This window comes from Petromyzon marinus, chromosome 42, assembly GCF_048934315.1.
Source record: "Petromyzon marinus isolate PM22_M1 ecotype Great Lakes invasive population chromosome 42, UKy_Petmar_22M1.pri1.0, whole genome shotgun sequence".
In the NCBI taxonomy this organism is placed as follows: Eukaryota; Metazoa; Chordata; class Hyperoartia; order Petromyzontiformes; family Petromyzontidae; genus Petromyzon; species Petromyzon marinus.
Genome location: NC_133708.1, coordinates 7,534,610 through 7,550,350, shown reverse-complemented (window position 1 = coordinate 7,550,350; position 15,741 = coordinate 7,534,610). Strand labels below are relative to the sequence as shown.

Genomic DNA, 15,741 nt, shown 5'->3' with positions numbered 1-15,741 from the left:
GGGGGGTGGTGGGAGGGTTGGTGTGGATGGTGGGAGGGGTACACTGCCACGGACACCTTCACCGCCCATGGGCAAGCGGCCGCCACATCTTGCCGCTCAGCAACGCGCTCAACCGCCAGGGCGCTGCCGCCGTGTTTAGCCGCGTGCCATCTCCGATGCCCTCCCCCCCCCGCTCGCTCCGCCGCCCCCCCCCCCCGAGTTTAATAACGCCCACGTGGAACACAAGATCGATATCGCTAAGGGGAGGGGGTGGGTGGTATTTATTAAAAAAAAAATTAACCAGCCGGTTGCAAACTCTGCTTCTGCTCATCGGCGTAGACATCGAGCGGCGTGCTGCGGTCCCCACGGCAGATGACGGTGATAGGACATGGGACGGGCGCTGCGGTGGTTAGGAGATGTTAACCACCTCGCCTGGCATACAGGAGGTCGTGGGTTCGATCCAGACCCTGACAATGCCTGCTGTATATTTTGGAGTTTGCGTGTCTCTCTCTCTTCATCATCATCATCATCACGGTGGCTATGAGATGTTAACTACTTTACCTGGCATACAGGAGGTCGTGGGTTCGATCCCGACCCTGACGCCTGCTGTACATTTGAAGTTTGCGTGTTTCTCTCCCTGTGGCGGCGTGTTTTTTTTCAAGTTAAGAATCAACATCAGGCTTTCAGAGTATTTGGCTGCTATAAATGTCCACGTGATAAGCCAACTTTGTTGAGCTATATGTGGCCAGGTGGCTTATGAAAAATAACTATACAGCTCAGTGGGGCTTTACCTGGTAAAATAAAATAAAACAGAGTTTAAATATGTTTTATATTAACTCTCACGAGTGAGGGTTATGGTTCACCATCAGGAATCGATAGATTTTTAGTTTTTCTGCTCGTTTCACCTCCTTACGGATAATCTCCTCTGCACCGTTAACTACTCGCCCCCCCCGCCACTGAATCGATAACGCCCCTGACCCTGTGCCCTGACCCTGTGCCCTGACCCTGTGCCCTGACCCTGTGCCCTGTGCCCTGACCCTGTGCCCTGACCCTGCGCCCTGACCCTGTGCCCTGACCCTGTGCCCTGACCCTACACCCTGACACTGCGCCCTGTGCCCTGACCCTGCGCCCTGACCCTGCGCCCTGACCCTGTGCCCTGACCCTGTGCCCTGACCCTGTGCCCTGTGCCCTGACCCTGCGCCCTGACCCTGCGCCCTGACCCTGCGCCCTGTGCCCTGCGCCCTGACCCTGCGCCCTGACCCTGCGCCCTGACCCTGCGCCCTGACCCTGCGCCCTGTGCCCTGCGCCCTGACCCTGTGCCCTGACCCTGCGCCCTGACCCTGCGCCCTGACCCTGCGCCCTGCGCCCTGCGCCCTGCGCCCTGACCCTGCGCCCTGACCCTGCGCCCTGACCCTGCGCCCCGCTCGGGGGCCGCCCCGCAGGTCCACGCCATGCAGTGGGCGGGCGGCTCGCAGGAGATCCCCGTGTCGGTCTGCTCCCTGCCATGCTTCCCCGGCGAGCGCAAGAAGGGCGTCAAGGGCGTGCCCTGCTGCTGGCACTGCGAGCAGTGTGAGGGCTACCAGTTCCAGCTGGACGAGTTCAACTGCCAGCTGTGCCCGTACGACCGGCGCCCCAACCAGAACCGCACGGGCTGCCGCGACATCCCCATCGTCAAGCTCGAGTGGCACTCCCCGTGGGCCATCATCCCCGTGTTCTTCGCCATCCTCGGCATCGTCGCCACGACCTTCATCTTCGGCACGTTCGTGCGCTTCAACGACACGCCCATCGTGCGCGCGTCGGGGCGCGAGCTCAGCTACGTGCTGCTCACGGGAATCTTCCTGTGCTACGCCATCACCTTCCTGATGATCGCCACGCCCGGCGTGGTGCTCTGCTCCTTCCGCCGCCTCTTCCTCGGCCTGGGCATGTGCATCAGCTACGCGGCGCTGCTCACCAAGACCAACCGCATCTACCGCATCTTCGAGCAGGGCAAGAAGGCGGTGACGCCGCCCAAGTTCATAAGCCCCACGTCGCAGCTCGTCCTCACGTGCAGCCTCATCTCGGTGCAGCTACTCGGCGTGTTCGTGTGGTTCGGCGTCGACCCGCCCCACATCATTGTGGACTACCATGAGCAGCGCTCGCCCGACCCCGATGACGCGCGCGGAGTCCTCAAGTGCGACATCTCCGACCTCTCCATGATCTGCTCGCTGGGCTACAGCATTCTGCTCATGGTGACCTGCACCGTGTACGCCATCAAGACGCGCGGCGTGCCCGAGAACTTCAACGAGGCCAAGCCCATCGGCTTCACCATGTACACCACCTGCATCGTGTGGCTCGCCTTCATCCCCATCTTCTTCGGCACCGCGCAGTCCGCCGAGAAGGTGCCCCCGCCCCCCCCCCCACATCCCCGCCCCACCCTCTCCCTCCCTCCCTCCCCCCCCCCGCGTGCGTGTGCGCGTGTATGTGTCTGTGTGAGTGTGTGCTCGCTAACAGCACTTACCCCAACATTCTGTGTAGTGGTTAGCGCTACGCTGCGCTACAAACCCGGTGACCCGAGTTCGATTCCCGCTCACGGCCAACACCAGTGAGGAATATCTGAACCGGTCCTGGGCGTCCCCTAGGTCGACTGAGCCTCAAATTAGTTGCTGGTGCCGTGTGTAGCCATAGCCACTGGGGAAAAAAAGGTGGCCGGGCGTGGTGCTGACCACCCACCCCTCGTGTGCCGTGCCGGCCTTCACGGGTGCTCGCTAACAGCACTTGCCCCTACAGTCTGTTAAGGCTACACGGGGGATCTTTGCATTGCGCGTGTTTGCATGTTTGTTTTCATCTGCCAGTCATCTCAGTCAACCCATAACAGCTGGGGCTGTCCCTTGACCTGCCAACAGCAAGCCTTCTACACTTCACGCGGCCTCAATGTGCACCTAGCTTGGCACAAGCAGCCATGGTAACATCACCGCCACTTAGTGAATGGCGGCTATTATTATTGCACGTGGGTCTGGCCCTCTCCTAGGTCGACTCAGACTAAAACGAATACCTAGTGCAGCGTATAAACATCTGCACTGGGGAGACAAAAGTGGTCAGGCGTGGTCTTAGCCACACCACCTTCTCGTGTACCATGCTGGCCTTAATAAGTCCTCGCTAACAGCACTTGCCCAACATATACAGGGTGGCCCAAACGTCATGACAATTTGGGTTATTTCATTTATTTTAACACTGGCATTAAAACATATCCATTGTTTAACCATTAACTTAACATTTTATCTGTCATCATTATCAATATTTGTTATTTTTCTCCTCCCTGGGGGGTCACTTCAAATTTGTCGGATACAAAACTCAAAGTTAACACCTGTAATATTTTAAAATATATATTTAATTAATTTCAAAAGAATCCATGCAGCATGCATGAATGTCAATGAAAGCCAATTTGAACATTTGTTCAAATGAATGAGATAATCCTTTGTGAATTGTTAAAATAAATATAATAATCCATTATTTTCGAACTTATGAGCCACGTAGCATGAGATCTTTGACTTTGTGTCTGTAAGTCAATGGGTCTCTGTGCAAATATGTTTCTCCATTTGAGCCTCGAAGTATCTACATTAATCTGTCGGCCTCTATGCGTATGAGTCTATACATTGCTAAGTGAGTCTCTGGATCTCTACGCGAGAGTGAGCCAACGATGTAGCCACTGCGTTTCGCTGGTCATTACAACCAGATTCATCCGGCGATGTGCAAGAATTGTGTACGTGCCAAACCTTACTAATCGGCTGTGTCAGGTGGTGGTGGGTTAACGACACGTTTATGTATCCACGCGATCTAACCACAAACAAATCTCTATTATTAATGATAATGGTCGCGCGAAAGCCGACGTGGTGGACTGATGAAGCCACTGCCATCACATTCCAGTTACTCAAAAAATCCACCTGCACGCACTGGGTTGCCTCCAAAACCTGGATCTGTGAGCCACCTGGACTATTAGGATAAACGTGTTCCAATTCCCATTCCCTACGAAATCACCTGGCCCCTGCAGCCACAAGAGGCCGCTACAGTCGCAGAATTTCTTTAAAGGAAACAAAGCAACACGTATGCCTAGTCTGTGATCAAAAACGTGTCTCTGAAATCGTGACAATTCATGGAATCACCGGGTGGTTGGTGGGGTTGATCGTCGCACTTTCACACCTCTACAGTTCGCGTAAGGCCGCGGAAGCGAGCGGTTGTTTTTCGTTTTTGCCGATATATACATTCATATTTTATCAGGTAAGGCCCCACTGAGCTATATAGCTCTATTTCGGAAGGGACCTGGCCACAAACGACAGCTCAAAAAAAGTGGCGTATCATCACGTGGATTTTTTTTTTTTACAGCCATATACTCTGAACGCGTGATGTTGATTCTAAATGTGGAGGGGAAAAACCGGAGGACCCTAAGAAAAATCCAGGACAACTCCACATGTACAGCAGGTGTCAGGGTCGGGATCGAACCCACGACCTCACGTATACCAGTCGAGGTAGTTAACATCTCACCACCGTGGTGCCCCACACACACACCAGGACAACACACGGGAAGGTAACAAAAAAAAAACACCCCACCGCCTCTCCCTGTAGCCTCTAGCAGGCTGTTTGGCAAGTGCCGTTAGCCTCCGATGACGCCGTGTGGTCAGCGCCACGCCCGGCACACCTTTGCCTCCCCAGTGCGCTTTGATGTGTGTTGACGTGACCAAGGACAGGGCACCCGCAGGACCGCTTCAGAGTTTCACCACAAACTCTTTAGCCCTCGCTGGGAAGCGGAAGTCGAGCTGCCGGGTTCGTAGCGCCGTGCGGCCGGTCACTTACGCCACCGCTGCCCAAATACGCGCAGGCAAAAACAACAAACGATGAACCGCACAGACAACACAGCCGAGGAAGCCAGCGTCTATGAAAGCCGGCGTGGTGTATAAGGGGTGGCGTGGACAGAACCACGCCCGGCCGCCTTTGTATCACGACATCTGGGACAAAGAGCTTCGTTGCTCATCGGATTCCTCCAGTCTAAATAATTAATCCGGTTCTAATATGCACCGCACCTTGGTTACTCACTTCATGTTGAGTCGACCAAGAGGAGGGCTCAGGACCAGTTCAGATTTTCGCCACCGACTGTTAGTTTTCGTGACCAGGGAATCAAAATGCGAACCGACCACTGCCCCACCGCTCCTTCCGAACTGATTTAATTTTGTGCGCAACGCACACATTCGCGCGCGCTGTTCACGCGCTCACGAGACATCAACACCACTCCCTCACTCCCACCCCCCGCCTCCCCCGTCTCTGGGTCTCGCCGCCCCCCCACCCACCCGCCTGCCCCCCCACCCACCCGCCTGCCTGCCCTCCCCAGGCAAGCGAAGCCGGTGACGAGAGTTCATTAAACACCTCCGGCGCCGCTCGCAGACACTGCCGCCCGCGAGCGTAATTTGCTTGTCAGACTTCCCTCCGTGGGTGTGCCGCGCACATCAGGCGCTGAGAGGGAGAGACACGCCACGCTGGGTGGACGCGGCCAGGCAGGGCCGGCCTGCCTGGCCTTGCCTGGCCACGTCCACCTAGCTTGGCGTGTCTCTCCGGCCTGCCTGGCCTTGCCTGGCCACGTCCACCTAGCGTGTGGCGTGTCTCTCCGGCCTGCCTGGCCAGGGATTCAATGAACGTCAGCTCCCAGAAACTCACTGAATAGCTGACAACAAGAATAACAAAAATAAATTTGATGAATTGGAACAGCATTGAATTACAGGGAACCGGGGGCCAGCGCTTGCATTGTTAGATGGAATCTGACTGATTGTTCGGTAGTAGGGTAGTTCACATTTCTAAGTAGTAGTAATAATAAACCAACCGTAGATGACAATCAAATTGAATAATATGACCGCGGCGCGTTCATAATTGAAAACTGTTCGCTGGCACTTTTGTTCGTGGTCTTTGTTGTTGTTGTGGTTGTTGTTGTTGTTGTTTTAGTTCACAGCGCGGTTGGGGTTTTTGGTTTTTTTTAAATCGCGACTTCAGAGTGTGCACGGTCTTAGCTCTTGTCTTGATAAATTGGCCGCAGACATAGCAAAATGCGTCTGCCGGATGCTTGCAGCCTCTTGATGCCATCTCATAAAAATGCAGATATGTATCCACTTTGGCAGCTGGAACTAAACTGAACTGGTGGGCTTAATATTCTTTGGTTCTTTAGGTAAAGTCACGTATTTATACTACTATTTATATTACTGGAAAGTTATATAATTTCTAGAAGTTACTCCAAGTTTACTCAGCACTGAATCTATCTGGAATGTTCTAGAAAATTGGTAAATTTCTAAATTTCACTGTCCTGGTCACCCTGCACACTGATTTCATAGTTTCATCTCCTCGACGGGTAGACAAATTCCGTTCCTTGGATGGTGATGCACGTTTGCTGGAAATACCGATGTTATGCTGATATTATTACTTGTGCCACGGGAACGAGATATTAACTACCTCTCCTGGTATGGAGGATGTTGTGGGTTCGAGCCCGACCCTGACGCCTGCTGTATATTTGGAGTTTGCGTGTCTCTCTCTCTCTCCGTGGTCGCTCGGATTTTTATCCGGTTCCTCTGGGTTTTCCCTCCACATTTAGAATCACGGGTTTAGGGTATTTGACTGTTAAAATTTTCCACGCGATGATAAGCCACTTTCCTTGAGCGCTCATTTGTGATAGCGAGGTTGCTTATGAAAAATTAACTAAACAGCTCAGCGGGTCTTACCTGGTAAAATAAAATTTTAAAAAAATAGTTATTTATGCTTGGTGTACTTTCATATTTCTCATAGAGCTACTGATTGTACGATTGAATCATACTGTATATATACTTTTTTTTTCAACCAGTTTCATCGAATGGGAAATAAATAGTGGAAGCTGCATTCCTTGTAAAGGACCCGTCGGACTTCATTTCTGAACGGAAATCGCATTTCGGTTTCTCCAGCAAAAATTCGAAATCAACGCGAGGCTCTCCCCTCGCCCCATGGCTGACCAGCGCCGCTGCATATACAACGACAGCACCCCGCCATATGTTTATCAGCTCTGGAGGGTAACTTCATCACGGAGGCCCCCATTGAACTGCGTGGCATTGTTCGCAACCGCGGCTGAATTTACGAATCCTTTGGATTCATGAACGGCAAATTAAGGTGGTTTATGTGATTGAGTTAAATTGCCGTGCTTTTGTATTCCGTAATTAGCGACATTACTCATCCCTGTGGGGTTACAAAGCATTTTTTGTTTATTCTTTTTTCAGATCAGGGTTTGTGTGTGCCTGTGGGTTCGATGAGAAATGTGCGGACCGTTTTACGTAATGAACCGCAATTTGGATGTTTATACTGTGTGTCAGGATGCGCGTCGAATTAGCGCGCTCGTTCAAGTATACCGCTCACATACGTTCTCTCTTTATGTTCGATAATTGCACGATAATAATATCGCGAAGCACTTATCCGTCAAACGCACGCACGCGTACGTGCAATACATCATCAGCAGCAGCAACTGATCAATCCACCTATAAATTAAGACTTCCCCAGGCCTCTGCCACCATTTCACTAATTTGCGACGCGACAATCCATTCAGCTCTCCTGTGTACGGACTGATTTTGCCGCTCCGTCTTCCTGGTAGGCGTCCCGCTTGGACGAGTTACTTTTCCTCGGCTGCCTCTCCGTGATTATTCTTGATCATCGTCCATCATCCCATCACGCGGCGCATGGGAAATCTAAACACTTCACGTGAACAGTCCCTCTCATCTCATCCTGCTGTTACTACCTAGACTTTCATGTTACCAGGTAGCTCTTTTTCAGAAGCGACCTGGCCACAAATGAGAGCTCAACGAAGTGGCTCATCACGTGGACATTTTTAGCACCAAAATACTCCAAATGCAAGTTTCTAAACGTGGAGGACCTGGGGAAAAATACAAGCGATCACGGGCAGAACGTGCAAACTCCAAATACACAGCAGGCGTCGGGGTCGGAATCGAATCCACAACCTCCTGCATACCGGGCGATGCAGTTAACACCTGGCCACCTCTCTCTCTCTTACCTTTCCGTCACCTTTCGTCTGCACCCAGCGACGAAGGTCGGCTGTGACGGTCTCCAGTCACCGTCCCATGCAATGCGCGGTCGCTCCTTCTCCTCTGCTGCCCCCTATAGCCTGGAACGCCCCTCTCACGGCCATGCGGATGGTTTGCATCCATCCGCAAGTTCAAGCAGTCCAGAGACGTAAACACGTGGATAGAAAAAAAAAAGACATTGGTACATGTGGGAGCAAGACGTGCCAGAATAAAGGTTACATGTGCCAAGGTAACCTCTGTGTTTTGTTTTTGTAACAGTATGTTGAACTTCTTTCGCACCATACGTAGCTTACCGTTCCAATCGAAGGTGAGGCGAAGCACAGTAGGGGGTGGGGGGGCACGGGGGCACAAAGAGGTGGAGTGAAGGGATGGAACCGTAGCTATGGATAGGCGGCAAGGGGATCCCATTAACGTGGAGCAGCATCGACGAAACACTGGTTTTTTTTTTCACCAAACACCAGTTTTAATAATTAAAAAAAAATTCATGGGGATACGGAGACAAATGGGGATATCAACAAAAAAATGAAACTGAATCGATTCCTTAAACCAGCCTTCCTCACTCATTTTCCCAGAGGGTGGCCACTTTCGCCGATAAGACATCACCAGCGTGGGGAGGGCCGCCGCACGTTTGAAACCATTGAGGGTTTGAGGGCAGCCACGATGATCATGATGGGGGGGGTGTCATTGTCACCCTTTGTGTGTTACTCTTTGGTTCTTTCGGTAAAGTCACGTAAAAGAAGATCTTTTACGCAACCGTCATCAGGTATAATTAAATTTGAGAGAGAGACAATACACAGACACGGAGACACACAGACAGACACGCTGTGTGTCAATGTCGTGTGTGTCTCTCTCTGTGCGTCTATGTGTTGTCTCTCTCTCTGCTTGTGTGTCTGTCTGTCTGTGTGTCTCTGTGTTGTCTCTCTCTGCTTGTGTGTCTGTGTGTCTCTGTGTTGTGTGTCGCTGTGTGTCTCTGTGTTGTCTCTCTCTCTGCTTGTGTGTCTGTCTGTCTGTGTGTCTCTGTGTTGTGTGTCGCTGTGTGTCTCTGTGTTGTCTCTCTCTGCTTGTGTGTCTGTCTGTCTGTCTGTGTGTCTCTGTGTTGTGTGTCGCTGTGTGTCTCTGTGTTGTCTCTTTCTCTGCTTGTGTGTCTGTCTGTCTGTGTGTCTCTGTGTTGTGTGTCGCTGTGTGTCTCTGTGTTGTCTCTCTCTCTGCTTGTGTGTCTGTCTGTGTGTCTCTGTGTTGTGTGTCGCTGTGTGTCTCTGTGTTGTCTCTCTCTCTGCTTGTGTGTCTGTCTGTTCTTGTGTCTCTGTGTTGTGTGTCGCTGTGTGTCTCTGTGTTGTCTCTCTCTGCTTGTGTGTCTGTCTGTCTGTCTGTGTGTCTCTGTGTTGTGTGTCGCTGTGTGTCTCTGTGTTGTCTCTCTCTCTGCTTGTGTGTCTGTCTGTGTGTCTCTGTGTTGTGTGTCGCTGTGTGTCTCTGTGTTGTCTCTCTCTCTGCTTGTGTGTCTGTCTGTCTGTGTGTCTCTGTGTTGTGTGTCTCTGTGTGTCTCTGTGTTGTCTCTCTCTGCTTGTGTGTCTGTCTGTCTGTGTGTCTCTGTGTTCTGTGTTGCTGTGTGTCTCTGTGTTGTCTCTCTCTGCTTGTGCGTCTCTCTGTGTGTCTCCGTGTCTGTGTTTTGTCTCTCTCTCAAATTCAGTTCGACCTCATGACGACTGCTTGTGTTGCAATCGAAACGTCGTTTTCTATTATTTTATTTATTTTCCCTCCACGTGACTTTACCGACAGAACCAAGGAGTAATTCCTGCAGTCGCGAAAGCTTCAAATCATCTTTGTGTGTTGTTGGGGGGCCGCATTAAAGGCCACCAGGGGCCCACCAGTGGCCCGCGGGGCTCGCAATAAATAAATCATGACCCTGAAATCTTACATCTAATTGGTTCGCTATGGGGGCAAATCGTTACCATCATCATCAGCCGTGGTCGATCCACTGCTGGATGAACGTCTCTCCAAAGCCGCCTCCACCTCCCAACAATCCTGCGATGTAGTAACCCACTAACTGGTTTCGTCGCTCCACCTCCTCGATGGATGATCCACTCGGACGCGTTACATTCCTTGGCTGGATCCCATCACGTAGCTCACACACACACAAACACATCTGTATTCGGCTTTCCCTCGCTGTGTGCGGCAGTAGTAGATGAGTTCAAAACGAAGGGCGCACAAAGCGAAATTGTGTATGTATCTGTGTGTATCTCAGTATGCATCTGTCTGTGTGTGTGTGCCTCTGTAAGTATATCTGTGTGAGACAGCTGCCGGCCGACTAGCGTGCACACAGTACACACACTCACAATGTTGTGGTCACACAGTACACACAGCCACAATGTTGTCCCCACACAGTACACACAGTACACACACTCACAATGTTGTGGTCACACAGTACACACAGCCACAATGTTGTCCCCACACAGTACACACAGTACACACAGCCACAATGTTGTCCCCACACAGTACACACAGTACACACAGTACACACACTCACAATGTTGTGGTCACACAGTACACACAGCCACAATGTTGTCCCCACACAGTACACACAGTACACACAGCCACAATGTTGTCCCCACACAGTACACACAGCCACAATGTTGTGGTCACACAGTACACACAGTACACACAGTACACACACTCACAATGTTGTCCCCACACAGTACACACAGTACACAATGTTGTGGTCACACAGTACACACAGTACACACAGTACACACACCCACAATGTTGTCCCCACACAGTACACACAGCCACAATGTTGTGGCCACACAGTACACACACCCACAATGTTGTGGCCACACAGTACACACAGTACACACAACCACAACGTTGTCCCCACACAGTACACACAGCCACAACGTTGTCCCTACACAGTACACACACCCACAATGTTGTCCCTACACAGTACACACAGTCACAACGTTGTCCCTACACAGTACACACAGTACACATAGTACACACAGCCACAACGTTGTCCCCCACACAGTACAACACAGCCACAATGTTGTCCCCACACAGTACACACACTCACAATGTTGTCCCCTACACAGTACACACATACACAACGTTGTCCCCACACAGTACACACAGTACACACACCCACAACGTTGTCCCCACACAGTACACACACACATAACGTCCCTACACAGTACACACACCCACAATGCTGTCCCCCACACAGTACACACAGAGTGAGCGAAACCTGCCCCGTTGGTACCGTCTGCCTCATTATTAACCAGCCGTATTCTCCCTTTTTTTAATAAAAAAAACCCTAAGGCTTTGGTTTACTGTACTTCCTCCGCTTAACCGGCTCCCTGCTTGGGCGAGGAGTAAGGATTAAGGCAGCTCAGGGCGTGGGGGGTGGGGGGCATTCAATATTGATGAGCGGGAGCACTTTGTGACAAACGACGGGAGGGGGGGGCATCCCGTTGCCATATTTAGGGATTCTAGGCGTGCGCCACTCGCGGGCACGACCACTCGTAGGTATAAAAAAAATAATGCATCACGACGTTTCGATCGCAACACAAGCAACCGTCATCAGGTGTGAAACAAACACAGCAGGATGACTGCTGACGTAGCTACGTCATCAGTCCTCCTGCTGTGTTTGTTTCACACCTGGTGACGTAGCTACGTCAGCAGGCCTCCTGCTGTGTTTGTTTCACTGATGACGTAGTCATCCTGCTGTGTTTGTTTCACACCTGATGACGTAGCTACGATGACGTAGCTACGTCATCAGTCATCCTGCTGTGTTTGTTTCACACCTGGTGACGTAGCTACGTCAGCAGGCCTCCTGCTGTGTTTGTTTCACTGATGACGTAGTCATCCTGCTGTGTTTGTTTCACACCTGATGACGTAGCTACGTCATCAGTCATCCTGCTGTGTTTGTTTCACACCCGATGACGTAGCTACGTCAGCAGGCCTCCTGCTGTGTTTGTTTCACACCTGATGACGTAGCTACGTCATCAGTCCTCCTGCTGTGTTTGTTTCACACCTGATGACGTAGCTACGTCAGCAGTCTTCCTGCTGTGTTTGTTTCACACCTGATGACGTAGCTACGTCATCAGTCCTCCTGCTGTGTTTGTTTCACACCTGATGACGTAGCTACATCAGCAGTCCTCCTGCTGTGTTTGTTTCACACCTGATGACGTAGTCTACGTCAGCAGGCCTCCTGCTGTGTTTGTTTCACACCTGATGACGTAGCTACGTCAGCAGTCCTCCTGCTGTGTTTGTTTCACACCTGATGACGTAGCTACGTCAGCAGTCCTGCTGTGTTTGTTTCACACCTGATGACGTAGTCTACGTCAGCAGTCCTCCTGCTGTGTTTGTTTCACACCTGATGACGTAGCTACGTCAGCAGTCCTGCTGTGTTTGTTTCACACCTGATGACGTAGTCTACGTCAGCAGTCCTCCTGCTGTGTTTGTTTCACACCTGATGACGTAGCTACGTCAGCAGTCGTCCTGCTGTGTTTGTTTCACACCTGATGACGTAGCTACATCAGCAGTCCTCCTGCTGTGTTTGTTTCACACCTGATGACGTAGCTACGTCAGCAGGCCTCCTGCTGTGTTTGTTTCACTGATGACGTAGTCATCCTGCTGTGTTTGTTTCACACCTGATGACGTAGCTACGTCATCAGTCATCCTGCTGTGTTTGTTTCACACCTGATGACGTAGCTACGTCAGCAGTCGTCCTGCTGTGTTTGTTTCACACCTGATGACGTAGCTACATCAGCAGTCCTCCTGCTGTGTTTGTTTCACACCTGATGATGTAACTACGTCAGCAGTCCTCCTGCTGTGTTTGTTTCACACCTGATGACGTAGCTACGTCAGCAGGCCTCCTGCTGTGTTTGTTTCACACCTGATGACGTAGCTACGTCAGCAGTCCTCCTGCTGTGTTTGTTTCACACCCGATGACGTAGCTACGTCATCAGTCCTGCTGTGTTTGTTTCACACCTGATGACGTAGCTATGTCAGCAGTCCTCCTGCTGTGTTTGTTTCACACCTGATGACGTAGCTACGTCAGCAGTCCTCCTACTGTGTTTGTTTCACACCTGATGACGTAGTCTACGTCAGCAGTCCTCCTGCTGTGTTTGTTTCACACCCGATGACGTAGCTACGTCATCAGTCATCCTGCTGTGTTTGTTTCACACCTGATGACGTAGCTACATCAGCAGTCCTCCTGCTGTGTTTGTTTCACACCTGATGACGTAGCTACGTCATCAGTCATCCTGCTGTGTTTGTTTCACACCTGATGACGTAGCTACGTCATCAGTCCTCCTGCTGTGTTTGTTTCACACCTGATGACGTAGCTACGTCATCAGTCCTCCTGCTGTGTTTGTTTCACACCTGATGACGTAGCTACGTCAGCAGTCATCCTGCTGTGTTTGTTTCACACCCGATGACGTAGCTACGTCATCAGTCATCCTGCTGTGTTTGTTTCACACCCGATGACGTAGCTACATCAGCAGTCCTCCTGCTGTGTTTGTTTCACACCTGATGACGGTTGCTTGTGTTGCGTTCGAAACGTCGTGATTTATTATTTTTTATACCTACGTGACTTTACCGAAAGTACCATGAGTATGGATTCCTGCAGTCACGAAAGCTTCAAATCAAGATTGAGCGTGACTTTCGAATAAATACCAACGTGTATGTAAATGCGAATGCAATGGCCCGTCATGTGACGGCTTCATAAAAAAAGACATTTAATGAAAAATACTAAAATGTAAAGATTGCATTTAAGTTAATGAATCAAACATTTCTTTACACGTCACATTTGGTGCAAGTTGACGATCATCTTCCCCAAAAGTTTCCCTTGAGGTTAATTTTGCTTCTTACTGGATTCTGTATTGGTGCGAATACAATATTTGTTTTTTTACTATTTACAAACCGGAAGGACAGTTCGGCGATATATCTGCGACGGGACGACACGCACATTCGCGTGTTCGCGTTGATGCAAGGACATCGTCGGTGGCTGGAATGCTGCAACAACAATAATAATAATCGAGGCATGAGAGAGTTATTTTCTTTCGCCGCCAGAGGCGACTCAGCTGTTACACACAGAGAGACGCTGCCAATCGCAAGCTTGCCAATTCAACACGCAGGCTCTTCGCGGCCAATATTTGTATTCATAATGTTAGTGGGGGTTTTGTGTTCTTCGGGTGAGAACGCCTAAGTGTAAATGTGTTGTGAGCCCCACCTCCACCCAACGCAGCCGGTATAGTGTGGTTTGTCACGTGAACGAAACGTGCCAGCTGGTTACTGCTTCAGAGTAAATCCACAATATATCTACGCGATGTAACCCTCAAAAAAATGTATACTTAAATGTCAATAATATTACTCTTTGTTTTTTTTTCCCGTAAAAGTCACGGAGAAAGAAATTACATTGAATAATGCGGATGAATAATAACATTAATTTATTGTCTACGTGCCTTTACCGAAAGAACCAAAGAGCAATTCCTGCAGTCACGAAAGCTTCGAATCGAGTTTAATAATATTGGTCGCGAAAGGCGGTTACGTGTTAAACGCAGGTGGCAACAAAACTCAAACGGCACACACACTCTCGTACCAATTCGAGAAGGGGCGAGAAAGACGGACAAAGTGGGCCGATGTTTGTTTACCGAGAAAAGGCACTAAGTTTCGAAACAGTTCACAACTCCCGGCCTGAAATGCGTGGCCGGACAAGAGCTGCTCTGGGTTACTTGGCTCGCTGTAAACTTCCACGGTCGCGTCTGCTGCTGCTGCTGCTGCTGATGCTCGCCTTGCCCCACTGTTGGTTGTTAACAAGGAACCCGATGGAAGACTTCACAACCGCACTCTTGACACACACACACAAAACGGGACTAACGCACCTCCTCTTCTGCAAATAATCCTTACCAAGGGGCGAACACAGCGTACGTGAAACAAATTGCTCGCGACGCTATGCGGAGGAGCGACGTTGTCACTGCACGCCGAATCCTCCAGTGGCTCCAGACAGCCAATGTTTTCTCTCTCGGAGCTAGCCATGCACAGGGGATCACCCTGCTGTGCTTTACTGGTTCGCGCGCTGCACACATTACTGGGCATCTGCGAAAAAGAGCTTTATAGCTCATCGGATTCCTCCCGTCTAAACAAATATCCTGATGATTCTGAAAAGAAGTGCGGTCCAGCAGTCGCCCGTTTGAGATCTCTGCGCAGCATTTTGAGCGAATGGTGCCAGTTTATTAAATCTGCCCCCCACACCACCAAAAAGCAGCAGCACCACCACCACCCCCACACCACCACCACCACCCCCACACCACCACCACCCCCACACCACCACCACCTCCACACCACCACCACCCACCGCCTCTGTCCACCCCGAAGTGTACATGGGTGCACCACAGTGAAGTTTATGATCGGCGGGTCGCGCGTGGTCGGGTAAAGTTTGAGGACTGTACGCGCACCTCTTCCAATAACGTCTGGCCGGCGTGGAAGAGTTCAATTAACTTTAGTCTCGAGCTCTCTCTTGAGTGGACGCCCTTCTGCCGGCGGCGGCACGAAGCAAGCACTTGCAGGGGCTGCGCCTTTACTAAAAAAAAAGGCCGTCCAGAAATTGTTGCAAATTGACAGTCTTCATGGATAACCGACGGCGTGGACGGTCTGCGGCGGTGAGGACCGACAACTGAACTTCGTTGTGGGGGGA

General features: G+C 50.9%; 1 protein-coding gene across 4 annotated transcripts in view; it reads left to right on the top strand.

The window, feature by feature from the left end:
• Nucleotides 1-15,741, top strand: part of LOC116951132 (metabotropic glutamate receptor 8-like) — a 253,016-nt gene that overhangs the window by 222,463 nt on the left and 14,812 nt on the right. For all 4 annotated transcript variants that reach the window (XM_076073489.1, XM_032969575.2, XM_032969576.2 and 1 more), the window contains one exon: nucleotides 1,422-2,357. In XM_076073489.1, coding sequence (XP_075929604.1) covers nucleotides 1,422-2,357 — 936 coding nt within the window. The remainder of the gene's footprint in view (nucleotides 1-1,421; nucleotides 2,358-15,741) is intronic.